Raw genomic sequence first — 24,477 nt, 5'->3', positions numbered from 1 at the left:
ATTGCAAAAAGTCAGCAGTCTACACCTCTTTGACAATAACATTCGTTAAGATAGCTCCTCGGACAGCACTGGACTTCACTATATTTATCTAGTTAAAGCAAAATTATTCCATTATCGTTATAATTTATAATATTGAACGTATTTAAAAAAAGTCTTTTTTTTATGTCAAATTAATTTTTCCCAGTTAAATACCAAGCCCACCCAAACAAGAGAAAATGAACTATTATCTATTAATGTTAGCTCCATTTTTATCTGTCTTTACTTTTGGATAAAACTCTTCTTTTTCTATATCAAAATGTTGGATATATGGGGTCATATTATTATCTAACATTTTTAAACGGGATGAAAACCTACCAAGTTTTAAAAAATTCGTGAAGTTTTCTAATTTATATTTTTCGATGCCGGTCACATATTTTTCTACTTTCCTTTAAGCAAATCTCTAACCTATATCAATACCACAGATGGGTACTATAGAATTTAATTCTAATCGGAGTCGTCAAAAACCGCATTACTACGATATTTTTTTTTAGTTTGGATGTTAAACATATTTTGATAATTCACGCTAAACTACAAAGAAAATATTTGCAAACTATTTTATTTCCAAGCCATGTGTAATTTACTTTGAGTACAGTGATAATAATAAGAATAATAAACACATGAATATTATTAATAAGACAAGTTAAGCCCAATATCAAGATTTAATCAAAACTTATTAACTCCGCTGTGTGAGCGTCTTCCTTATTTTGCGGCTGAGATTGCTGTGGGCTTTGCGGGGGCACTCCCATCTGGTATTGCATCTGAGGATGGGGCGGCATTGCTCCTACAGCTTGTGGTGGAGCTTGTCCACCTTGGTTTTGTCCTGGAGGCATCCCACCTTGTACCATCATTGGATGCTGAGGATGGAACGGGACTGCCGAAGTAGGAGGCATTTGCGAATTAAATGGTGGCTGCTGAGAAGTACCTAAGGGTGGTTGATTTTGGGGTGGCATTTGTTGGGCAGGTAGTGGTCCTAAACAAACAAAATTTTGCATAAATATTATGATTGCAAAGAATGAAAGCTCTGACCATTATTATATAAGAATCATGATTTATTTCTTAATGAACTAAAATCCTTTCCTAAACCAGATAAACAGCTTAATTTTTTTATATATATATTATTATACTACATTATTTTTTAATAAGCGTTGCGATTATTATTCTCGGAAGAGTAAACTTTTTTATTAATTATAGGATTAGAATTTTTGAATGTTCCAGAATCGTTTTAATAAATAGGGAGACTACTTTTTCAATGGAATTTTATCGCGAACTTTTAAACCATTAAAGATGCAAGGTCATTTACACGCTAAAAGTGATTCATTTAGATGCATAACGCCCTGAAGCCACTAAAATTAAATTTCCACATGGAAGTGGACTGTAACAAACATTTTAGAAAATCCAAATACATTAATTTCAGTATTTTAAAACAAAATTAACCAAAACCTCTACTATCAGAAACACCCGTGGAAAAAAAGCTAACTATATAATTCCAATTTTGTTAAAAACCTGGGACACCCTCTAAACAAAACTCATATTCAACCCCACAACTTTTGTATATATATATTTTGTTATAAAACTGGAAATAAATGTGCCATAGAGGAACAAAACATTAAAATCAAAGAATTTGGGTTTTCTAAAGTATTTCTCGGTCCAGTTCTTTCTGGCAGCTTCAGGAAAATATGCATTTAAATGCACAACTTTTATACCATTTAATTGAATCTGTATATTTAATGGTAAGTACCCATTCAAAAAGTGATCACTATATACACCCTTAGCACTCATATTTTCACATCAAAAGTTTAATGATAAGTACAACAGTTACAAATTGTTATACACAATGTCCTTAGACTAGACTGACTGTTTAATACTAATGGAATGGTATACTGTAGTTTTTTTAAGTTTTAGGAGATTCAAAATATCAACCCACTTAATCTACCCGCCATGGCATAAAAATAACATAATTACAAAATCTAAAAATACCTTGCGAAGGGCGAGGTAGACTGTGCATCATTTGGGCATTAACGGGCGGCTGCTGACCCAAGACCTGACCAAACTGCCCATAATACCCTACACCAGGGGGGCCGACATTAGGCGGAAACTGCTGCGTGTGAACGGGCGAACCGACATAACCACCAAACTGGGCCCCCGCCATCATATATTGTTGTTTCTGTTGCTCCTGACGCATCTGCATTTCGCGTTCCTGCTCCTGAATGCGCTGCAACGCAAGCTGCCGCTGATACTGTAGATACTCTTGCTTTTTCTTGCGCATAATTTCGAGTTTGTGTGCCATTTGTAGCTGCCTCTGTCGTTCCGCCTCTTCAGCTTCCCGTCGCAGTTTCTCCCTGTGCTCTTCTCTGAGTGCGTCGAGGGCGGCCCTGGCGTCTTTAACCTATCGATAAAAAATAGAAACCTTCTAGTTGCAGCAAATATTGGCAGTTTATTTGAGTGGATAAGGGAAAAACTCTATATGCATATTACATTTTTACTGTAATAAGATGTTTCCCAACGTGGGACCTACGCCCGAAATTAACGACCACCAAGAAAACTTGCACAAAAATATACAGAATAAAAATAAAACAAAATAATTACTGAATAACTAAAGAATACCTAACTAAACCTAAGGAAAAAGACAAGCTATACGTTGGATAAAAAAAAATTAACGGTTACTGTAAAAACGAATATAAAAAAGCAAGAAATGAATTAAATACCTTAAGAACAACGCTCCAGAAACAATACCCAGAAAAGAAGTTTAATGAAGCAAAAGAGAACTCTAACACATCAAATAATTAATGCAACCGGACAACCGACTTAAGACGATAAAGAAATAGCTAAAGAATTTAATATACACTTTTTCAAAATTGGAGAAACTTTAGCCAACAAAATAAAGGAACATTCCAATATCGATTTTGAAGAAGAAGTAGTGGCTAGCATATTTTTGGACCCAACGACAGAAATAAAGGAAACAATTAAAAAATATTTGTGCCCCAGGCATCGACGGTGTGACAAAAAAAGATCTGCCGGCACTAATCAATATCATGGTAGAACTTACTATGTCCTGCGAACTGGTAACTACCCTGAAGAACTGAAAGTGGCTTAAATCATCCCGATATACAAAAAAAGAGAGCACGACGAAATGAATAATTACAGGCCAATGTCCCTATTCAGCACTTTGTCCAAGGTACTGGAGAAAATTATTAAGGCAAGATTAATAAAATTTATCGAAGCTAAAATTAAATTTGACAACCATCAATATGGATTCCAAAGTAAAAGTAGTAAACAAGGAGCGGTTGTTGATAGGCTGAAATTTATAACGAATGAATTGGATAAGAACAAATATGTAATAACCGTGTTTGTCGATCTTCAAAAGGCATTCGATACTGTCAATATAGAGCTAAAGATGAATAAATTAAATAAAATGGGACTTCGTGGGGTGTGCTACCACTTGATTAAATCTTATTCTATAGCCAGTGCGGAACAGCTTGAAGAACTTGTTAATAGAGATTTACAGTAGCATCTTGAGTGGCTGCGCTATTACAGACTTTCCTTAAATGCCCAAAAAACAGTTTATATGATATTTAAACAAACAGAAAAAGCAACTTGTAACCTAAATATAAAAATTAATGAAGTGGCGCTCAAAAGAGTATGTAAATATAAATACCTAGGGCTAACTATCTCTGAAAATTTAACTTGGGATAAACATATTGAAACTGTAATTGACAAAACTGTACCAATGCTAAGTGCAATAAAAAGATGTTCACATCAACTCAACCAAAAAACAAGCCAGCTGCTTTATAATAGCTTCGTAGAGCCACACCTGAGATACTTGTTAACATGCTAGGGAAATACCAGCATAGCACAGCTAAATAAATTACAAAGGCTACAAAATAAAGCAAAGTAATATTTGGAGTGAACCTTAATAAGTCTAGTGAAGAAATCTACACAAATCTACCTTATTTAAAACTATGTGAACTCAAGATACTATAACAAACAAAATTAATTTACTTAATTCAAAACAAACTGATTAAAACAAATGTGAAACTAACTGGAAATGAACAGTGTTACAGCTCCAGCACAAGAAACAATGATAAGGTAAGAAATGTATATGCAAAGACCAAAACGAAACAAGACTCGCCAATATATCACTCAAATGTTTAATAAAAAACCACAAACTCTACCAAGAAAATATGTCATAACAACCGTAAAGACTTTATAATAAAAAATAGAATATAAACTTATATTAACAAAATATTATATTTAATTTAACTAGAATATTATATATCTTTTTTCTGTCACTATTTTTGTAAGGTTCCGGGGCCAGTTTATTGTTAACTGTTTAGAGGTATGAAATATATTATTAAAAAAAAATACACTCAACACAACTTCAACACTTTCGCTCCGGGCGATTTAAATACAATGCTAGATATCGGTGAAAACAAAAGCTAATTATTTATATACATTTATACATATTTAAAGCTGATTTAAAAGAAAGATTTTCTGATTTTAAACAAATTGATTTCCCACCATGGATGAAGCAGTGGATTTGTCTGATATATCAAATATGCAGAATTGCAAAATGATAACGAGGAGACTTGAGATTAAACCTAAAACTAAATTGTAAAATATAAAATCTCTGTGCGGCAAGCATCAAGCGCAAGCATCGCACTCCCTTAATATAGAAAAACTGTATTCAAATTATTTTGAATTTGAATTGATTGACTTTCACTTTTTTATTATATGTTTTGAAATAATATTGACCGTTTTTTGATAGCAATTTCATGGTGATATCTTCTTAAATGAACAAATCAATTTTTTAATATTAAAAATTATGTAAGGGGGGCATATAATTTTTTTAAATGTTACAGTGGGGCATGGCACAAAAAAGGTTGGGAAACACTGCTGTAATGACTTTGTTTCAATTTTACACCAAACCAAAACATACCTGAGTTAATTTATCCTGCAATCTTTCGTAATGCAATCTAGTGTCATCATGCTCCTGAATATATTTTAAGAGCCTCGAATGCATTGCAGTTATGTTCATAAATAAAGTTTGCACGCTAGTATCATTGGCAATTGATCGGCCTCTGCTAGAATTACTCTTCATCCTGTTAATAAATATTTCCACTTGACTTTTCAATGTCTTCATGAACTCCTCTAGATTGGTGTCACTAACACCATTTTCCCTGTGCTTAGGTTTGGACTCGTTGCTTTGCAATGACGGAACAGGTGAGGGCGCTGATGGGCTAGCTTGGTGTTCCCGACTAGAATCGTTCGATTGGATGGATTCCCAGTATGAGCGATTCAAGTATTTCGCCAATTCTGGATTGGCTGCTTCCTCAACAGGAGAGGGACTTCGACTTGCTGCCTCTGGAGCTGCGATGATATGGAAAAAGGCACCAAATGCAGCAAATCTAAATAATCACTAAAATTAATAATTATTACCTTTGTTGTACGCATTGTGCAAGGTATTGGTAATTTTCAGTTTCTCATTCTCTCTCGCATCTGCTTCTGATTGGCTTAATGCTATAGCCAACTGCAGCTCTTCTTCCTCACGTAATTCAGTATCAGTTTTTCTGGGAGGCTCCTGAAGTATTTTTTTAAGGACTCATCAGAATTTAAAAAAAAGTATTTTTACCTGTTTCTGTTGCGCCAGAGAACTTTTAAGGTACTCCGGAGGTAACTCTTCTTGCTTCTGTGATTTTGGTGCTTGGAATGGTTTGTTAGACTGTTCATAACATGAATCACACACTCTAACCTAAAATTAGTACAAGTTAGTACATTTCTATGTCAGAAGAATTTTCAAATTCTCAGTTAGCATAAAAAGCAACAGGAAGAAATAAAATTAAAACAAAATATTTATACTTCTTTTTCTATTCCATATTTAGGTAAAGCTGCTGTTCGTGTAGTACACTGTCCACAGAAAACCTGCCCACAAGCTCTGCAGTGGTGTTTCCTGTTTATCATTGAGAATGTCACTCTGCACCTATGACATACATCTCCATCAGCCCACTCGGGTGCAGTGTCAGCAGCAAACATGGCATCTGACTCTCTAAGTACTGGAAATTTGTAACCTTCTGCTTTCATAACAGCCATTAAATCCTAAAAGTTTAATTAATTTATTACCTATTATTTAAACAAGTTATCCTCATGTAAATTATTATAAAAAAACGCAATTGTATAAAATTCTAAACTGCAAAAAACCTAACAAATAAAAAATAGTTTACCTTTAGAGCTCCGTGTTTAGGATTTTTTCTAAAAGCAAAATTCCAAGTTTGTATCAGTTCTAACAGTTTTTGACACACATTATCAAGAGGTGATGTTTTCACAAACTCATGAAGAAAGTCACAGAATGCTTTAGTTGTTAATTCCTCATGTATAACAGATCCTGGAATCGCACGCAACCATCATTCTTAAAAATCAACTTTTTATTTAATACTTACCACAATTTTTTACCAAACTTTCCAACACCAATAAAGCATAGAGTGAAGTGTGAGGGTTTGGCGATTGTAGTTTTTTCTTAAGAGCATTTAATGCATATTTAGGCCTAAATACAAAAGACGTTAAATTTCATTTTCGGCGCTTGTATATTAAAACTATAATGAAATAACCATTCAAAAATTATGGTATCAAAACAAAACTTTTGTTTCTTACTTGCGAAATATTGTGAAGTAACATTCACGCTAATAGAATTAGAGCTCCCAACTAAATTAAATTACGGCTACTTACTGGACGTCATTTTGTCGGATCAAATCACATATTTGAATGATCGATGGCCAATCGGGTTCCATTAGGATATGACTAGTAGCTTTATCTAATAAAAATGTATTTAAAAACAATATATGCAGATCTAAATAATTATTTAATTTACCCAGTAATTTTTCGAAACCTGTTTGCCGAAACATTGTTTTTCCGTTTTGAAACTGGAACACAAGTTTTTTGCTTAAATTTTCCGTCTATGAATCACTCTTTGTAGATTTTTCGCTGTTTTTTTGTTTTTTTTTTGTAACATATGATCTTGACAGCTGTCAGCAATAAGTAGGTACCACAGAATAATCGAAAACATCAGAACCCAAAATTGTGAATTAAGGGTAATATATTAAGGTGACATCACAAGTAAGTCAATTCAAATCCAAGGTGAGGTGAGACAGTTTTTACTAAATAGGGCAGAGAAGTTAAATAACTGTCTGCTGTCTTCAAGTGTCGAAATCCTTTATCCTTAGTAATAATAGGGACAATGGGGCCCGATTTATAGAGAATAGTACAGTAATACAGACGCAATGACGTGTCTGTACTTCTCACGTATACTACAACGAACGATGCTACAAAGAAAGTGGATCTTTACCAATTCACTGAATGTTTATTTAGAAATTTGTAATCTCGAAAACATTCAGAATTTTCTATCAAAAATTTAGTTTTGGCTAGTTGCTTGGTAAATTCACCAAAAAGGGCTAAAATAAGCTCCAAAATTTCATTGCCAATTAAATTTTTTAAAAATCTCAATTCGGCAATGTCAATCGGAACTTCTGCGGCAATTTCTAATAGAAATGGTTTATGAACCGACCTTTATAGTTTTCTGTTTTGGCAAGTTGTGCTGTGGTTCGAGCTGATGTTTTTTATAACCTTCTTTCACATTTTTGCGAACATTGTTTTTTTGCTTTTTATTAACAAATCGCATAAGTGTCTTTTAAGTATATAAGTAGTTCTGAGTGAAAATGGGAATTCTAGAAAAAATATCGGAAATAGAAAAAGAAATTTCTAGGACGCAGAAAAATAAAGGTGAACATTGTTACTTGCGATATTTTTGTTTGAATATCTGGTGTCTCTTTTAGCAACGGAATACCACTTGGGTCTATTAAAAGCAAAACTAGCCAAATACAGATCCCAATTGTTAGAACCATCTAAAAAGGCTGGAGATAAGGGCGAAGGTTTTGACGTTTTAAAAAGCGGGGACGCTAGAGTAGCTCTGATTGGATTTCCTTCCGTTGGTAAAGTACGATTTGTGAATGTATTAATGCCCCAAACACTTTTTACTTCTGCTTTCATTTTAGTCAACACTACTTTCCACTTTAACCAAAACAGAAAGTGAAGCTGCTTCGTATGAGTTTACAACACTAACATGCATACCTGGAGTGATTGAGTACAATGGAGCTAATATTCAATTACTTGATTTGCCAGGTATTATAGAAGGAGCTGCCCAAGGCAAAGGAAGAGGTATAATAAATGTTGCAAATGTAATCTTTCATATTTTACTTACTATAGGTTTGTTGCTTTTAAGGAAGGCAAGTTATAGCTGTAGCTCGCACAGCGGATTTAGTTCTCATGATGTTGGATGCAACAAAAAAGGATGTGCATAGGGAATTGTTAGAGAAAGAATTGGAAAGTGTTGGTATTCGATTAAATAAAAAAAAGCCAAATATATATTTTAAGGTGACAATAAATATATTAATAATCATTAATAATTAAGTTTTATGACATTGCAGATTAAAAAGGGAGGTGGTATATCCTTCAACTCCACTTGTCCTTTAACTAAAATAGATGAGAAATTGGTTCAGATGATTTTACATGAATATAAAATATTTAATGCTGAAGTATTGTTTAGGGAAGATTGCACAGCAGATGAATTAATTGATGTAATATGCGCCAACAGAGTTTATCTCCCTTGCCTCTACGTTTACAATAAAATAGATCAAATCTCAATTGAAGAGGTAGACCGGATTGCTAGGCAACCTAATAGTGTAGTTGTAAGGTATGTTCTTATTACCCTGAACCAAATTTTATACCTTTTGTCAGGGAAATTGAATTCTTCTATAGCGGCCTATAAGGATATAGATTTTTGTTTTTTTGTACCCTTCTTTTCTAGTTCTTTTCAACTTAAAATAGAATGTGTCAATTATTTGTGTACCTCTGTTAGGTTGTTATTTTATGAGGCTTAATAGAGAAGTTCTAACTTATCAAACATGCTAAGAACCCTGAATATTCTAGAATGACAAACCAAGTTATTAAATATTAGCCTTTTGTTGATATATATTTACTTTTTAGTTGTAATATGAAGCTGAATTTGGATTACTTGCTACAAGTGCTTTGGGAGTATCTTAGTTTAATTAGGGTGTACACCAAAAAGCCGGGTCAGCCACCAGATTTTGCCGACGGACTGATTCTTCGGAAAGGTGTAACGGTCGAGCATGTGTGTCATGCCATACACAGATCATTAGCTGCCCAATTTAAATATGCTCTTGTTTGGGGTACAAGTACTAAATATTCCCCTCAAAGAGTTGGCCTTTCCCATATCATGGGTGATGAAGATGTTATTCAGGTTGTTAAAAAATAAAAAAAGTTTAAAGTACTTGTTTTTCTCTCATAATAAAAAACCAGCGGGTGAATTTGAAGCTAGAACTAAAAAATGGCCTTTGTTGGTTGATCCCCCAGAGAGCTGCATTATTACAAATAAATAAGGACAATCTGGCTAAATACTCTGGAGATATAAAATATATTGAATATTCCATAACCATATGGAGCTAAAATATACTTTAAAAGTACTATAGATTGTAATTTTATTAGGACTTTTCTAAAACTGTAACTCATTAAGGCAGAAAATCGGAAAAGTCTGTTGAAGAAATTGTTGATGCATTTTTTGTATATTTCCATTTTTAGCGTTTTTTTTTTAGAAATTGCGCTTAAAATTCCAATTCCAAAACTCAAACTTTTGATTAGTTTATCAAGGGCACGTGTATTAAACGCTTATACTGAAAAATAACACAAGTCTACAGTGATTTTGATGTTTGAAAGCGGTTTGTTTATTTCTATATTTTTGAGGACCCATTTTGTTTTAGCGCTCTATATCTTAAACATGTTACTTGAATTGATGTTTATGAAATTAAAAGTGATTTGGCAACACTGGATAATATTAGATTTCTCTGCAAAGAAACAGAGTTGGCGCAGGAGCGTCAATACAGCGTTGTAACCTGCTACTGCGCAGTTTGGTTGCGTTGTCTTCGATGTTGCGTTTTTCTAGTGTTCTAGAACGTATAGATATGGAAAGAAGATATTGTGTGAACAATCCAAATAACGTTTGTTATATCTGTGATAGTTATGAAAGGCAAACTATAACTTCTTTTGTGAAAAAAAAGACATGTCCTGGGCTCCTCATACTGTTTGTTCCGTTTGCGTTGAAGCATTAAGAAACTGACTAAAAGGAAGGTAGAAATGTTTAAGCTTTGGTGTTCCTATGATGTGCGAGTGCCTGGGAATCACAGTGATGATTGTTATTTTTGTCCGTGTAATGTTCAAGGATTCAACAGAAAAAATATCATATCGTCAGAATCAGAGGAATAACTCTGACCCAGAAGACTCAAATTTCACACCAGATTTCAGAGAGCCCGAAGTGTTTAACCAGAGCGAATTAAATGAATTAGAGATTTGCGCCTTCCAAAGGATGCATCCGAATTGTTAGGATTCAGGCTTCGTGACAAGCACCTGGCATCACATCAACCTTTTACCCGGATCGTGCTAGTGTATTGCAACAATATTCCTAACTAGGATCCTAACTAGGATTCCACTTTTTTACTGCATAAAAAAATAAATTACTTTAGAAATATCGTTTTTTTTCTTTAATATTTGTAAAAAAAAACTTTTTGAAATAAGCCTATCAAAATTATATAAAATCGGTTTTCAAAATATAAACATCTTGTCCAAAAGGTTAATTTGGAGACCTGTGTAATGAAAAGCTCAAATTTTTATTGAGGCCGACAACACTTTTAACTGTTTGCTAAGCACCATCCATTATAAATTTTTATGGCAATTAATGACGGGCTAATGACAGATTCGACAACGTTATTTCCAAAACATCAATTTAATCAAAATGTGATAAAAATAAACCATTCCCATCGCAAAATGATCACCAGTTTTTCATTCGCTCTGTAAGTTATTGCAAACTGTTAATAATGGGCAATTCGCAAACGAAAGTAAGAAGTGGAGATGATTATTTACGGGATTATTCCACAGAAGCGAACATACCTGAACACATTTCGTAAGTCTTTGTAATACCAAACTAACTTATATCTAAATATTTATAATACGTCCAAATCACGCGAAATATTTCCAATTTTAGAAAACCCGCGTCGAATATAATCTTAGCGATATGTGGCGAAAATTACTATCCGTGCCTAATCATGGGCTCGTCCAGGTGTATCCCAAACGGTTACTTTGTATATTTTCTTCACAATATGGAAGAAATGGACATACCGTCGTCAAATACCATCGGCAATTTTAGAGTAAGACAGAGAACAATAGAAACTCAAAGAAAATCAAAACAATTTGTAGGCCCTATTGGATTGCGATATAAGTTTTCTGGCAAACGGAAAACGTTTTTCCGGGACAGTAAGATACGTGGCTAGTAACGAAAATAACCAACCGATGCATTTTTATGTATGTTGCGATAAAAATTATACATGGGTAACACTGCCCAACCTATTCTTGACGCGGGTTCAGGCAAACAAATTATTGAATTGAAGATTTATTTAAACAATGATTGAAGTACTTAATGCGCTTTTTCCTTATTATGAAAAAAAAAATAAAGCCTAATGTAAACCAGCAGAGCAACAGTCCAAAAAATTTCTTTTATTGAAATCGGCACCTTAACCAACAATTCCGATTTTAATTAAGAATATTCTTGTTATGGCAAACTGGCGTACAAATTAATTTGACTTTGCCTCCTCATACTGAATATCGGCAAGATTCATTCAGTCATTTGGAAGGTTGTGACTCCCATCTTTTCCTAGGTCTTCCAAGGCTCCTTTGTCCTGCTGGTGATATTTTCATAATTCGTTCTTCTGCCATATGATTAATGTGTCCATTCCATTTTATCTTTCGATCCAACACCCAGTCATTGATGTTATCTACCCCGCACACTCGTCTAATATCTTCACTTCTTTCCCTATTCATGAGTGTTTTTCCCGCTATTGTTCGTACTATTTTCACTTCCATGGTCTCTAATATTCTTTTTCTTTTCGAGGTCTCAGGTCGGGTTTCTGCTGCATAGGTGAGTATAGGTCTTATAACGGTTTTATATATCCGGGCTTTTGCTTCAGTTCGGATGTGTTTATTTCGCCAGTTGGTATTGTTCAGCTATGCTGCTACCCCAGACGTAACTTGGTTCCTTACTTCCGTCTGAACGTCTCCCTATCCAAATATTTCAATTCCTAAATATTTGAATTTCATTTTCTGTTGTATTATTTTGTGCCTCAACCACAATTTTGCATCTGATTGGTGACTTGGAAGTGACCATCGATTTTGTTTTTGCCGCCGATTTAACCATAATAAATTGTTTGGTTGTTTTATTGACCTTTGAAGATCATCGTCGTTCTCCGCCACAAGACGCGGGTTGTATTTGTATCCTCTTAGTGTGCGAACTTGTTTTATTATTTCATCCACTACGATGTTAAAAAGAAACGCGCTTGCCAAATGCCAATACTTGCAGATATTTGTTGAGTTAGTTCGCCATTTATTTTTGCTTGTATGTTATTTTTCCTGTATATATTCTAAATTGTTTTAATGATGTTGAATGGAATTTGTCGATCTCAATGGCAAGTGTATTCGATCGAAGGCTTTCTGCAAGTCAATGAAACATGTAGGCTGGTCAGTTGTATTCAATTGATTTTTCTGTTATTTGTCTTATTACAAAGATTTAGATCTTCCTGATCTAAATCCCGGCCCTCAGACTCAATACAAGAAATACTGTAAGGCCGACTTTTTTTGATATTGATATTTGCTTTACCTATATGGCCGAATTTTTTCCTTTTTGAATAGGTTGATTTCTATAGTCCTGGTGGTAATTGACACTGCAGTAATAGCAGCAAGTGTAAGTATAACCTTTGATTAATGACGAATTCTTTATTAAATACATAATATCAATGAAAGTGCGTTTTCTTTTAGTGAACTATATTATAATCTATATAATTTAAAATAAGATTAAACTCAAAATTAATTAGAGCATATAAGAATTTGAAAAAATATTATTTCAGTTGAATGTCATGATTTAAAGTGACTTTTGGAGGATATCCCTTAATTGAAATTGCAAAAGTTTACCCTTTTTTCCCAATTTTCGGGCAAGCTTGTAATAAATAAAAAAATTGTAACTCCTACTTCTAGTAATTCATCTTGATCTTTTTAAATTAATTTAGATTTAAATTAAAATTGAAAAAATCATATAGAGGTGGAAAAGCATCTCCAAAAAAGCATGTTGTGGATATTATTTTCAACAAATGTTTACCAAAGGTTTTTCCAATAGTTTTGATTTCAGAGGCATCTTTTTTTTAACTATTGTTTTTTCTTTATTTAAAAATTTGTTTACGGGTCCTAAAGGTATAAGTCTTGTATGGTCTAAATTTCTGTAGAAAGTCAATACATCCGGGTTTGCCCACACCTGAACTGACCTGCAAGGGGAAAATGAAATCATGTGCACTGATTTAAAAGTATTAAAACAAAACTCACTTAAAATCCAAAACCCTTAATGTATTCAAGCTTTGCGCCCTACTTAGAGCTACATAAGCCTGGCCTGCCTCAAACACTCTGGATAGAGACATCTCGACACAATCCAGAGTGAGTCCCTGCGCTTTATGAATCGAAAATGCCCAAGCTAATTTCAAAGGTATTTGCTTCCTCGTCAAGGCCGCGCCACCCGCAGTTTTCACAATCCATTTTTCAAATGAGGCTATATATTCTCTATTTCTGAACTGGACTACAGGAAAGCCCTCTCGGAAATCTTTGACAACTCCTCTTGCACCATTAACCAACCCAGCACCAACATTAATATTTTTAAGTAGCATAACCTGGAAAAATTTAACACCCTAGACCCTTTAATATATAAATTTGATCATACTTACTTGCGCGCCCACTTTTAGCTCCAAGCGACTCGGAACAGAAGTTTGCTGATCCAGTTGCTTAGTAGTTCCAGGAACTGAATCCTGAGCCTCGTAGGTTTTTGCTTGAGCATCTAAAGCTTTAAGCTTAGATTCATTTATAATATCAGCATCTTTAGTATGTGTACACAATCGAGTTGCTAAAATACCATCCTTCTCAATTTTCTGCTTTGCAGTAGACAACAAAGTATCTGTCACATCTTGATCTACTTTTCCTGTTCGAATTTTATTTAATACTGCAATAAACCTTTGATCGCTTTGCCTATGGACATTTTTCAGTTCAAAGATGTTAAGTAAACAATTTTGCCAAGCTTCAGTTTGGAAACAAAACTTGGGGGGCCTTGGAGTTGTTTCACCGGGCCTAGGTCTAGTAACTGGAGGCAATTGAAAGAAGTCCCCACAAAGAATCAGTTGTATACCTCCAAAAGGTTTGTCGTTTCTCCTAACTCCCCTAGCAACCTGCAATGTAAATTTAAAAAGTTACTGCAACCTTGATTTGATGGATTACCATACCTGTTCGACTTTCTCAAAATAATTACCATCAACCATCGAAATTTCATCTATAATAAGATGCTTGCACTTGCGCCATATTGCTACTGTAGGAGGTTTCATTGCCAATTGTATACTCCTTTCTAAGCTTGCTTCACCCGAACCTATTCCAGCAAATTGGTGGAAAGTTATTCCTCCAATATGACATGCTGCAACACCTACCAACATTTTTGCTTTTTTATTTTGTTGTTATTTAATTGCAATCAAAGATTTAAATTACCTGTTGAAGCAGTTGCAACTGTCACGTCAGGAGGCAGAGCTCCAATAATCTTCTTCAATAAATAACTTTTTCCTGTGCCGGCACTCCCAGTAAAAAACACATTATGACCTGCTAAACAGGCATCTAGTACCTCTTGCTGTTCTATATCTAATGGCTCATTGGGAACTGGTGAATAAAGCCTTTTTGCTGCTGGGGCTTTTTCAATACTTGTCCTTTCAATTTTTCTTTTTCTGCTAGCTAATGGGGAAGGAGTAGTTTCAGATGATTTGGCAACCTTTCTTACAGCTCTAGCCAACTCGGCGTTGGTAATGGGGGAAATATCTTCAAAAGAATTAGGTTTGCTTGAAAGTAATTTGACACGTGAACCAGTGTTAGAACTATTGTCCCCTGGTTTTTCTCCAGTCATTTTAACAAAAATTACTCTAAAAAATTTCAAATTTTGATATCCACATAGTTTTACAATATAAATTATCACCTTAGAAACGACAGCAGCTGTCCTGGTGGTGCATTAGATATATAAAGTATGGCATTTTGTTCTGGAAATTTAATGGAAGCCTTGCCTTCATTCATAAATTTTTTATGTACAGATATACCGCTCAGTTTCAGCTTCACGGGGGCAACTTTTTCGGCCACAATTTCTATGAATATATTGGCATTCTCGTTTCTAACCAACCTCAAGTTTCCTTTCTTAGAATTAAACTTTCTTTGTAAAATTCCTTGCTTATTTTTCCACTCTATATTCACTTCGGAGCATAGAATTGCGTCGTTATTCATTTTGACTCAAATTAAACGATAATGCATGGCAATTTCATTCAAAAATAGATAAAAAAATTCAAAAGAAAGTTTTTAAGGCACGGGTGCAACGGCCTACCAAATTAACCGCTGAATCAAGGTTAATGCATACACTATACACATAGTTCACAGGAACTTTTGATTTTAGAATAGAGTTCTTCAGTTTGAAATTATATTTCTTTCTGAGGAGTGATGATTAAACTCTGTTGGCAATGGGAGAATGATCCTAGCAGTTTTGGCCAATAGCCAATAGAAAAAAAAGTGCTATACTCAATTTAAAGCAATACAATTACAAATTTTTCCAATTACAAGCAGTCTAACAGAAACAATCTTGCGAAACTAAAGGATTGATCGACTGTTTGCATCGTAATTAATAATTTAAAAGGAATTGTCCAAAAACCCCTCGAATTTAGCACCAATTCATACGGTACTCCTCAGTCAATGATAGTCAATTTTTAAAATAAAACAACCCGAAACAATGTCTATAAATTTATTTTTACTGTTCTTTAACTTCCCTAAGCCGTCTTACGGCTGATCTCACAGATGAAGCTGCTGTTGTGGAATATACCCAAGCCCCACCTGCTACAACACGTTTACATCTTTTGCAAGCCCAAATTCCTACACAGGACCTCTTCATCGCATCCTAAAAAGCAACAAACATAAAATTTATACCTTTTCTTCCCTAATAGTAGAATAAATTTAAAAATCGACCTCTAGCAATAACAATTTGAAAACTTACTTTTCCGCAAAAACTGCAGGAGTATTTGCTGTGCTGAGTGATTTCCATCTTCTTAACCATCTTACGTAGAGAAGCACCATATCGGGTTCCGTATTTACCGGTGATTCCGACCTTTTTCGTACGCTTTGCCTAAATATCGGAAATTTCAACAATAACGCTAAATAAACAAACAGCATAACCTCAAATCAAAATAAATCATTATAATAATTAAGAAAAAATATTAAACTGAAAAATTAAAGAACCACACTTAAACAAGGATTTATCAATTATATACCAATAAAATAGTGGGATTAATAAGATATTTATGGATGCTATACAAACCATTTTTAACTTGCCACCGCTCTAACAACCTACAAAAGGCAAAAAGAACTGCCAACAAATTTGCCAACTCTAAGAAACAAAATATAACAGCCTCCATCCAGGCAACCATCATTGCATCTGGCCACAGAAACTGGAAACCGACCAAAATTAAGGAATATCGGAAAACTGTTGATAGGTATTTTTATTTAAAATGTTCGTTTGATTTTCGAGCAGCAGACAGACATTGCAAAATTATGTTGAGGCGATTTTAAGAAAATGAATTTGTTATTATTACTCCGAAAAATTATTGTTGTAGCCATTTATCATCTGGTGTTATAAATACAAAATATTTTTAAATGATTAATAATAGAAGATTTTTTTTGTCGATTTTTGTTCCCTTGTGTGTGACAAAAATAGTCTCAGTTAACAAAGTAGACAGTCAATGGGTATCGGTAATTGAAAACTGTACGAACACATGGGACACTCCATTGCGTGATTCGGTTTATTCAATAATAAACGACCCTATCAGCGAGAAACCAGGCGCAGGTTTTAGCAGCCATCGAATTTGTCGCCACACTATTCATACATGGACGAACGACACCTCGCGTACACTAAGAGAAAACTTTTATCAAAAATTTTACAGGACTTATTGTTTTACATTTTTGTTGAAATATTTTATTCACGCGGTAACATTTTTTTAAAGAAATGAACTACATTAATATTTTGTACTAATTTCATTCATATGAGTCTCGCGAAAATTTTTTGTTAATAATTATTAAACTAGCCTGTTAACAGAGCTGATAAGTGTTACAAAGTGGAACTAAAACAAATTCATTATTTCACATATATTTATGATAATTTTTTATGAAATCTTCTGGATTCTTCACTCCTCCTGCATCATCAATCATCCTTGTGGCTTCTTCAGAGTTTAACTGAAACCCGATGATTGGCGTCAACAAGTTTGATTTATAAACAACCGACCCAGGAGAAGATAAACACTTGAATTATTTAGGTCCTTTAAGTCACTCCCAAACCAACCCGAATTATTCGCAGCGGCAGCGAATTTTTCGCGGCGTTTTTTTCGTCGCGAATTTAGTTTCGCTGTCAACAGCGTTTTTATTTCACGATTCCCGTTTCGAAAGCATAAGACAATGTCGAAGACGGAAGTTTTTATAAAAGTTGTTAAAAATACCCCATGTTGTACGATTTAAAACATGATGATTGTTTTTACAATTAAAATTGTAGTTTCCACCTTTGTTACTTTCGATGAATTCGATTCTTTTCGAAAGTATACGCGCTCCTCACTAAATTTGAGATCTCGGTAACCTCGGTTCTAGAAGATCGCAATTGGTACAACGTTGAAAAAAAATCTTTTTTGTCCGTCCGTTCTCCGTTTTCTCTTCCTGGACATTTTCGACGATAGCTTCCGAACGGTTTGAGGTACACGCTTCAAATTTTGCTGCTTTTTAACCGTCCACGGAGTGCATAAGACTAGTAAAAATGGCTGCGTTCAAGCTTCGGCGTCTATCTTTTTTTTTCGATTTTCGACGGTTTTTTGGACATTGCTATGAAACACGATAAGTGTCCGAAATTTGAAGCTATCGACTTCAAATTTGGCAGGCAAAGAGCGTTTGGTCCTCTAACCTATTGAAATTAGGGAGTGGGAGGGTCGGGAAGTATTTTAAAAAGATAAAGAATCGTGTTTGCAAGGGTCTAAGAAAAAAATCATTTTTACAAAACCGTCAATGTAACCAAAAAAATTCTTGAACGAGAAGACGCTCAAAATTTGGCTCCATAAACTTTTATTCTTAATAATTTTTCAAGAATGTACAAAGTGGGCCGCGTATTAAAAAAACTGAAAAATGTTTGCCCTTCACATTGAAAATTGGATATAATTCATATGTTAGTTTCTTTTACATGACGATATAGCCCGTATAGACAGCTAAAACTTTTGTATTTAAGGTTTTCAGTTATTGTACAGGATGTTCACGATATTCCGTGCAATATAAGAAATGCGTGACCTAAATTAAGAAGTAAAAATCCTTGCCCGCATTTAAACAGTAGAAATTGTGGGCAATCAAATTTCACCAAGCATTTTTTAAAAAATTTTGAAATTTTTTTTTAGTTATTTTGGTTGCCAGAAAAACATGTTTTTTTCCATAACCATTCACCCGATCGGCAAAATTATTTAACCAGTAAACGCGAAAGATACAGTGCCATAACATTTATTTTAGGCATTTTTTGGATTATATACAGGGTTTCCTAATTGTAGACAAAAATCTAAAAAACAAAAAGAATTTTTTTTTTCCAGAGTAAATTAATACTCGCAAATTAAAAATTATAAAAAATATGGCTAGTCGGTTCAAATAGTTTCATAGGGCGCATCAAAAGCTACAATTTTTTTATTTGCGGTTTTTATCTATCACACACGCTGCTCCAGATATTTGAAAAGATATTTGAAAAAATCCATAAGAAAATTGGCAAATTGACAATTCCGGGGGCTCAATCAAGACGCGATGATGTCATTGATTATTACGATGCACTGCATGGTTTCAGTAAAAACTTATTTTCTCGAAAACCTTTTACTATTTTGGAAAAATTCTCCATTTCCGGATTTTTTCAAATATGTACAGGAAGTGTCGATCATGGGTAAAAAAAATTAAAAACCGCTGAAAATTGCTGTTTTCGTAGATAAATTATTAGTAACAGGAAAATTACAAAACATGGGATAATTTGGTTTAAATAGTATCGTAAACTGTATGGAGAGAGTTTCAGATCTATCATACAGGGTGCACGAGATACTTATAATAATATCATTGGAAATCGTTATTGCTTACGTTTTTTTTTTCGGCGATACGTGAAAGGCGCTATATACAGGGTGTATGCCCAGTGACGATTTTTCGAAAGCAATCTTGTTTCCATTGGTCTATAAAATATTCGAAATTTTTGAGCTAATATGCAAAAGGCATTTTCTACCACCCTTCTTGCAGTACAGAGTCCTTTATTATATTTCTCTTTCAAAATGTCTGTCCTAGATTGTCTATATGGAAAGGGCCTCATTAAATATGGGTTCGCTTCAGCGCAAGAGCTTCATCGCCAATTAAACCATGAGGGCAGGGTTTATTTTATCCAAGCAGATTTTTAGGCCCAGCAACATTCATTGTATTTTCTTTAAACCGCTTTTCCGTGTTAGATTGCTCAAAAATTGCACTGTCGCTGTTTTTAACAAATCCACCGATATCTACACATAAAAATTCATTATCAGGTCTCACAATTGCCGTTCAAACTGCCGATGCAGTTTGGGAATCCACATATATTGTGAAACCCATCCACAGACTGTTTCCAAAGTTCCGATGTTGGTAGGGGTTAATAAAAATTTTCTAATTTCGTACAAATAACTTCGCAAACTTCTGTCATGATTGAACTTACTGTTGAAACTCCAACTCTAAAATTGTAGCCTATTGTGTAGAAAGTATGACTAGTGGCAAGAAATCCGTAAACAAAATTATTTTGCTTTAGGTGATATTAAAAAATGGAAAAATCTGAGGGATACATATGCAAAATATATCAGATCTTCCAAAACCAAAAGCAGTAAATAACATAAATAACAATAATCCTACAAATATCGATAGCGTGGAACCTGAATTAGAACCCGTTATAGAAAATTTTGACACTAAAATAGCTAGTTCCGAGAATGCAGATATAGTTCGAACTGAAAAAGATACGGAACCGCAAGAAACAAACAAATAAGTTTTAAATGTCACTCGGCATCTAAATTAATAACGGTAACAAATTCCACTCCAACTAGTTCTTCAACTCCAAATAATAAATCCAACAGAATAACTCTACACCAGTGTGTTCTGTGGTAGAGATGGGAAAATATTTTGGAAATAAAAAAAAAGAATATGATAAGTCAATTACATAAGTCATCATGGAGCAGTAACTTTTGCATCATGAGGAACTCAACACAAATGTGATGCCTAGACCTAAAGGTGGAAATAGTTCCCTTTACAGCACTTTATCTTGATTTTTACATGATGATAACTCTAATGTTGCACCAGTGCTGAGACCTGAAAGTGGAGATCCCAGTTCTTCATCTGGATTTTCACAGGACTGTAATATTTATACATCATTGAGAAATGTGACTCGGCAGTCTAAAGGAATCGCCAACTTTCTTACTTCTTTTAATCCACCCAGTGACAATAACATGTATTAATAATAATTCCTACTTGTCTCGTTTAAAAATAGGTGAAATAGCTTCACGATAATTTGTGTCAGATTTTGGAATGTCTTTTGTGAGAAGGCTAAAAATGTTATCAGAACACTCACTAGTCATTCTGAAATATATATAAAAGCGTTTTTCAATCAATGAATGAAATTTTTCATGCTTGCTTCGTTCCAAGTTAGTACTATGAAACCACTGTCTTTTTTTCATAAAATCAAAAAATCAGCATCAATATTTACTAATAGATAAACACTGTGTAGAAAAAATATACCTTCTTCACATTTTCTTCAGCTTCTAAGGCAGTACATTGTTTGTGGGTGAAGTCTGTTCATAGATATAAGAAAGTGACTAACTGATACGAATTAAGGAAAGACCCAGGCAAGCTGTAAGAATGAAATTTGGCCGAACAGGTCCGTACTTTGCTTAGAATTTAATTATTTGGGGCTTTGTTAGGAAAGATACTAAACAATATTTATTTATTTATGTATGTATTTATGTTTAAATCTAAAATAAAATTACAAATTATTTTTATTACCTACTTAAATTACTTAAAAGTATTCACATAATATATCGCAGTATCACTATCGCTGTCATCGCCTGTTCTAATTATTATCCGTTCTATATTATTTGCAATATAGATATACGATTGTTGTGCTTTTTCTATATGTTTAACAGAATTTGCCCAACTTTGTGGAGGGATGTTAAAAACTTCGGTTTCTGTAAGTTTGAGGACAGTGAAGTTAACACGGAGAAAAACGTTGTTACGACGATTTCAGTTGGTGCCAAACATGTTCAATGGGATTAAATATACAGTGGTAAGGTGGAAGTCTTAAGACTTTATGCCCTAGATTTTTTGCATAATTATCACAGACGTATTCCTTTTGTAGGTTCAAGCTTTGTAGAACCTCATTTAATTGCTTTTTGGTATAATCTTCGTGAAAATAAATGTCGTTATTATACCTGTAGTTTTGGATTGTTGCTTTTGTGTCACATGAGCAACGGGTTTTAGTCAACTGTCTACTGTGATAACTTGCATTGTCCATTACAATAACGCTATTAGGAGGAATATTTCGAACTAGTTTGTTTTTAAACCAACTTTCAAATAAATCAGCGGTGGTGTCTTCAGGGTAATTAATATTTTTCGTAGACAGAGAAAGTCCATTTGGAATCCAACCATCTTTAGAGCCAGCATGCAAAATAGTTATTCTTTTATCTCTTTTTGATGACGCGTGTGTTTTACGCGTATCAGTTGAGTCAACCCAACTCTTTTCCGGCGTATCATAAGTGTGGAACCAGGTTTTATCGAAGTAAATAATTGGCCTTTGTTGTTCTCTGTAAATCCTAATTTTTTCTAGATATTCAAGTCGCCATTTCCGAATTCTAAAAGATTCCATTAAAACTTGCCTTTTGTCAATTTTTTTAAATCTAAAACCCATGTGTTGAATACACTTCCGTAAGGTAGTTCTGCCAAATTTAACACCGGTTTCATCTTTTTCATACCTTTGTACATGTCAACTATGCATTAGATTAATTATAGAGGAAGAAGACAGCATTGTTGCTATGGAACAATTGCACTTTAATATTCGGTTCAATATTAGAGATATAGTTTCAACGCTTGTTTTTGTTTCCGCAATTTTTGGTATTTTGTAAGATTTTCAATGCTGCTTCAATTTCCAAAAATTATGAGTGAAAATTGACAAAAGTGCCGGAGTATTCCGCAACATTTTAAATTGACGATCGGTTGTACTTCCGTAGTGGTGTGTGGTAGTAATTTGTTGCTCGTGCAATTATTTTTTATAGAGGAAACAATAGTAAACCCATATACGCGTTCTTTTAGTATACCTAGCTTTCCAGAATCAATTTAAAGTGGATACTATACATTCCTCTTATTCTCGTCCCACACCCATTTTACACCAAATCGAATTACGATACAAATTGCAATCGGGTCGACTGAACTGTGAAATTACCCTTTCTCGAAATGCGTATAAAACCAGAGCAAAATCTGAGGACGGGACAGAAGTTGTCGCGCAGTTCAGTGAGAGACGTCGACTTAGAAATTTCCCAGTAAACCGAGCATACCATACAAGTCACAAACAATCCTCAGGTTGCTTATTTTGTTGAGCCACCGTCGAAATGATGATGATACAGTCTAAAATGAAACCCAACGGCGTTCGTCGTAACGTCGCAGTTCTCTTGGTTGTGATTTGTTTTTGCCAAGTCGCTTTCAGCTACGTTCATGCCAGCGGAAACCGGCTGGATAGAAACCAGCAGCATGTCGTCGACTCCAGTCGGATCACCAAAGATCGACAAAGATTCTCGACAATTTTTAGACGAGAAAGGGTCGACGTTAATCCGCACGTTCGAGACGTTCGCGCTGACTCGAGACAGTCTCGAATCGACGCTAGAGATATCCGCACAGATTTTCGAGAAATCAGGAGCGAATTGAGAGGCGACGTTCCAAACGCTCAGACATATTCCAGACAATACCTAATCGATTCCAGACAGAGGTTGAACGATATCAATAACAACAGAGATCGACAAATACGTGACTTCCAAAGTACAAACGCCGATCGGAATTTGGACAGGCTCTTCAGGAGAGAACGATCCGACGTGTCAAGGCGCGTCTCAGAGAGAAGAGACTCGTCGTTGGAAACGAGACGGATTCGAAATGAAAATCGGGTTATACTGGATCGGCGACTCTCCGAAAATGGATTTCTAGATCGCGTTTATAGGTTTACGAGTTCCACTGAAAGAGACCGAAGGACTGGAATAGACGAATTCGGTCGAAGAGCGACGGTACAAGGCAGGGTAAGTGAGTCTCGCCGTCAAGTTGATGGAGTCTCGAATGGACGTTATCGAGGAAGCGAGCGTTTGGTCAGAGCTCCGGAAGATAGGAACGATAGAAACCGATCTGACGGACGACGTGGAAATGTCAGAGCCACGACAATACGACATGCAAATATCAATAATGAACGAGAACGATCGGAAACGCAGACCAGATTTAGGAAAATGTCAGCAGGCGAGATGGCTTTGTTTGAAGGTGACAGGTTTATGGGCGAGGCGAACTCGAGGCGTTTGTTGAGTAAACCAGTTGAGGACGTTGCTTTCACAGATAAATATCCCAACATTACCGCGCTGAATTCTATCAAAGTTCTCCTCACATTGATAATTCTAGGACAAATCTGCATGGGAGCATCGAAATCCAAGAAGTTTAGGTAAAAGTTTTGAAAGAAACGTATTTCGATGTTTGAGATGTTTGATGTACTTTCTTTGCAGATCTTTCAACTGGCCAGCTTTCTATAAAATAAAAACGGAGTAAACATTACATGACGACCATGGCTTTTCATTCCGGCACTGACTCTTTATACCGTAGTTTATAAAAAATATCTTATCTGTAGTATTAATCGTTTATTGTAGAGTATATTTCAAATACCAACAAATGGCATTGTTATTGAGATATTACACTGTTACTCGATTCAGAAACCTTTATCAAAATCTTCACATGCATAAAGTTAGTAAAATATTATAATGGAACAATGTGGTTTGATTTTCCTGGATCGAAAACTGGATTGATTGTTTGTTTATTATACTTTTGCTCAGTAGTCCCTAAAATTAATTTTTGCGCAATTCTCATACATTTAAGCCACCAGTACATGGTGCGAGAATTCGTGCTAGAAACCTCTCTGCGTCAAGACCATTCGTA

At 34.7% G+C, this 24,477-nt stretch overlaps 6 protein-coding genes across 7 annotated transcripts; 3 read left to right on the top strand and 3 right to left on the bottom strand.

Moving 5' to 3' along the window:
- Nucleotides 1–560: 560 nt before the first annotated feature.
- Nucleotides 561–7,063, bottom strand: LOC132699924 (hepatocyte growth factor-regulated tyrosine kinase substrate). Of its 2 annotated transcripts, XM_060666914.1 has the most exons (10): nt 6,902–7,063; nt 6,760–6,844; nt 6,474–6,577; nt 6,258–6,418; nt 5,896–6,132; nt 5,669–5,788; nt 5,476–5,617; nt 4,976–5,406; nt 2,017–2,425; nt 561–1,009 (listed from the first exon to the last, which is right to left on the bottom strand). In XM_060666914.1, the coding sequence occupies exons 1-10, from the start codon at nt 6,933–6,935 to the stop codon at nt 699–701; spliced, it is 2,034 nt and encodes a 677-aa protein (XP_060522897.1). In that variant the 5' UTR covers nt 6,936–7,063; the 3' UTR covers nt 561–698. The 2 variants fall into 2 exon arrangements, with proteins under 2 accessions (XP_060522897.1, XP_060522898.1); XM_060666915.1 differs by lacking the exons at nt 6,760–6,844; nt 6,902–7,063 and adding an exon at nt 6,685–6,712.
- Nucleotides 7,064–7,609: 546 nt separating this feature from the next.
- Nucleotides 7,610–9,580, top strand: LOC132699411 (developmentally-regulated GTP-binding protein 2). The gene is made up of 6 exons (XM_060666088.1): nt 7,610–7,809; nt 7,863–8,023; nt 8,082–8,244; nt 8,309–8,460; nt 8,514–8,779; nt 9,073–9,580. Exons 1-6 carry the CDS (start codon nt 7,746–7,748, stop codon nt 9,359–9,361), a joined length of 1,095 nt encoding a protein of 364 aa, XP_060522071.1. The 5' UTR covers nt 7,610–7,745; the 3' UTR covers nt 9,362–9,580.
- A 1,275-nt stretch (nt 9,581–10,855) lies between these two features.
- On the top strand, nt 10,856–11,541 carry LOC132699903 (uncharacterized). The gene is made up of 3 exons (XM_060666884.1): nt 10,856–11,059; nt 11,141–11,303; nt 11,353–11,541. Exons 1-3 carry the CDS (start codon nt 10,974–10,976, stop codon nt 11,539–11,541), a joined length of 438 nt encoding a protein of 145 aa, XP_060522867.1. The 5' UTR covers nt 10,856–10,973.
- A 1,732-nt stretch (nt 11,542–13,273) lies between these two features.
- Nucleotides 13,274–15,610, bottom strand: LOC132699902 (ATP-dependent DNA helicase PIF1). Its single transcript, XM_060666883.1, has 6 exons — nt 15,194–15,610; nt 14,719–15,140; nt 14,463–14,656; nt 13,914–14,408; nt 13,522–13,859; nt 13,274–13,463 (listed from the first exon to the last, which is right to left on the bottom strand). The coding sequence occupies exons 1-6, from the start codon at nt 15,490–15,492 to the stop codon at nt 13,286–13,288; spliced, it is 1,926 nt and encodes a 641-aa protein (XP_060522866.1). The 5' UTR covers nt 15,493–15,610; the 3' UTR covers nt 13,274–13,285.
- Nucleotides 15,611–15,986: 376 nt separating this feature from the next.
- Nucleotides 15,987–16,633, bottom strand: LOC132699525 (large ribosomal subunit protein eL43). The gene is made up of 3 exons (XM_060666295.1): nt 16,571–16,633; nt 16,250–16,378; nt 15,987–16,153 (listed from the first exon to the last, which is right to left on the bottom strand). Exons 1-3 carry the CDS (start codon nt 16,571–16,573, stop codon nt 16,007–16,009), a joined length of 279 nt encoding a protein of 92 aa, XP_060522278.1. The 5' UTR covers nt 16,574–16,633; the 3' UTR covers nt 15,987–16,006.
- Nucleotides 16,634–22,367: 5,734 nt separating this feature from the next.
- Nucleotides 22,368–24,305, top strand: LOC132699491 (uncharacterized). Its single transcript, XM_060666240.1, has 2 exons — nt 22,368–23,989; nt 24,051–24,305. Exons 1-2 carry the CDS (start codon nt 22,908–22,910, stop codon nt 24,091–24,093), a joined length of 1,125 nt encoding a protein of 374 aa, XP_060522223.1. The 5' UTR covers nt 22,368–22,907; the 3' UTR covers nt 24,094–24,305.
- The last annotated feature ends 172 nt before the right edge of the window (nt 24,306–24,477 follow it).

Source organism: Cylas formicarius, unplaced genomic scaffold (assembly GCF_029955315.1).
Source record: "Cylas formicarius isolate icCylForm1 unplaced genomic scaffold, icCylForm1.1 PGA_scaffold_3__17_contigs__length_32017465, whole genome shotgun sequence".
Classification (NCBI taxonomy): Eukaryota; Metazoa; Arthropoda; class Insecta; order Coleoptera; family Brentidae; genus Cylas; species Cylas formicarius.
The sequence above is the reverse complement of the archived record's forward strand: the minus strand, read 5'-3'. Positions and strand labels throughout refer to the sequence as shown.

Bases quoted from the DNA above. Each gene is read 5' to 3' on its own strand.
- LOC132699924 (XM_060666914.1), bottom strand. From the start codon at position 6,935: ATGTTTCGGCAAACAGGTTTCGAAAAATTACTGG. The intron at 5,789-5,895 runs GTATAAATATTT...TACTAATTTTAG, and splicing joins AATATGGAATAGAAAAAGAA to GTTAGAGTGTGTGATTCATG. The intron at 1,010-2,016 runs GTATTTTTAGAT...TTGTTTGTTTAG, and splicing joins TCTACCTCGCCCTTCGCAAG to GACCACTACCTGCCCAACAA.
- LOC132699411 (XM_060666088.1), top strand. From the start codon at position 7,746: ATGGGAATTCTAGAAAAAATATCGGAAATAGAAAAAGAAATTTCTAGG. The intron at 8,245-8,308 runs GTATAATAAATG...GTTGCTTTTAAG, and splicing joins TGCCCAAGGCAAAGGAAGAG to GAAGGCAAGTTATAGCTGTA. The intron at 8,461-8,513 runs GTGACAATAAAT...ATGACATTGCAG, and splicing joins AGCCAAATATATATTTTAAG to ATTAAAAAGGGAGGTGGTAT.
- LOC132699903 (XM_060666884.1), top strand. From the start codon at position 10,974: ATGGGCAATTCGCAAACGAAAGTAAGAAGTGGAGATGATTATTTACGG. The intron at 11,060-11,140 runs GTAAGTCTTTGT...TTCCAATTTTAG, and splicing joins AACATACCTGAACACATTTC to AAAACCCGCGTCGAATATAA. The intron at 11,304-11,352 runs GTAAGACAGAGA...AACAATTTGTAG, and splicing joins ATACCATCGGCAATTTTAGA to GCCCTATTGGATTGCGATAT.
- LOC132699902 (XM_060666883.1), bottom strand. From the start codon at position 15,492: ATGAATAACGACGCAATTCTATGCTCCGAAGTGAATATAGAGTGGAAA. The intron at 15,141-15,193 runs GTGATAATTTAT...GAAATTTTTTAG, and splicing joins CAGCTGCTGTCGTTTCTAAG to AGTAATTTTTGTTAAAATGA. The intron at 13,860-13,913 runs GTAAGTATGATC...AAATTTTTCCAG, and splicing joins AGCTAAAAGTGGGCGCGCAA to GTTATGCTACTTAAAAATAT.
- LOC132699525 (XM_060666295.1), bottom strand. The intron at 16,154-16,249 runs GTAAGTTTTCAA...GTTGCTTTTTAG, and splicing joins CCTGCAGTTTTTGCGGAAAA to GATGCGATGAAGAGGTCCTG.
- LOC132699491 (XM_060666240.1), top strand. From the start codon at position 22,908: ATGATGATGATACAGTCTAAAATGAAACCCAACGGCGTTCGTCGTAAC. The intron at 23,990-24,050 runs GTAAAAGTTTTG...CTTTCTTTGCAG, and splicing joins TCGAAATCCAAGAAGTTTAG to ATCTTTCAACTGGCCAGCTT.